General features: G+C 28.6%; 1 protein-coding gene across 1 annotated transcript; it reads right to left on the bottom strand.

Moving 5' to 3' along the window:
• Positions 1-6: 6 nt before the first annotated feature.
• LOC105460076 lies at positions 7-797 on the bottom strand (the record flags this gene model as incomplete). Its single annotated transcript, XM_011706523.1, has 3 exons — positions 652-797; positions 273-496; positions 7-175 (listed from the first exon to the last, which is right to left on the bottom strand). Coding segments are annotated over exons 1-3 (491 nt in total), but the record flags the coding sequence as incomplete, so codon positions are not given.
• Between the last annotated feature and the right edge of the window lie 25 nt (positions 798-822).

Below are 822 nucleotides of genomic sequence, written 5' to 3'. Positions count from 1 at the left end.
TTGTACGTAGTATCAGTCAACAAGGACTTTAAATTATTAAATGGTGGCACAAAAATATTTTTCATTATATATGTAAATAACACAGCCCCAAATGACATGCATATGACTGAACAAAACAATCCCAGTGATACTTCTAATATCCTTGATTTTCCATAAAGATTTTGGGGAATATAGCCTATATTGCATATTCAAATTAATGATTTTCTATTATTAACAATATGATAAAATTAAATATTTTAACTCGATTAAAGTTTTATATATTAATTAACTACCTTGACTGCAGAGGTTTCCAAAACTATAAAATAAGTGTTCGATGAAAGATACGTTTTCACGTTTCTTATCTTTATTTCGTGTTTGAACATTTTGTATCACAAAGGTGCATAGACTCAGTAGTACACACATAATCAATATAATGCACCATATTTTCCAAGAGAAAACTTTTACCATCCACATATTGTCATGTTCCATTTTAGGAGAAATATATAAGTGTAATTGGCTAGAAAAATATTTTAGAATTATCATATAATTATAGATATCTGTCATATGGCATATATGTAAATAATTATTACTAATTGTAAGTTAATATCGAGGTTCGAATATCTAAATGTTGAATCAAGTAAACATTTAAGAAGTTTAATCAATTAAGCTAACCTGTCTCTTACAAAAGGTAATGTAAAATCTGTAGCCAGAAGTCGTAATACAAATATTTCTACCTTTGGTATTGCGATAGTTTCGTTGCGCGAAATCATACCTAATAATCCGGTTTCATAAACCAAACGGGCTTTATTTACTATGCCAAGGCTATCTTCGTTTGCTTTCACT

The sequence above is a fragment of the Wasmannia auropunctata genome, unplaced genomic scaffold (genome assembly GCF_000956235.1).
Source record: "Wasmannia auropunctata unplaced genomic scaffold, wasmannia.A_1.0 LD329708.1, whole genome shotgun sequence".
NCBI lineage: Eukaryota > Metazoa > Arthropoda > Insecta > Hymenoptera > Formicidae > Wasmannia > Wasmannia auropunctata.
The sequence above is the reverse complement of the archived record's forward strand: the minus strand, read 5'-3'. Positions and strand labels throughout refer to the sequence as shown.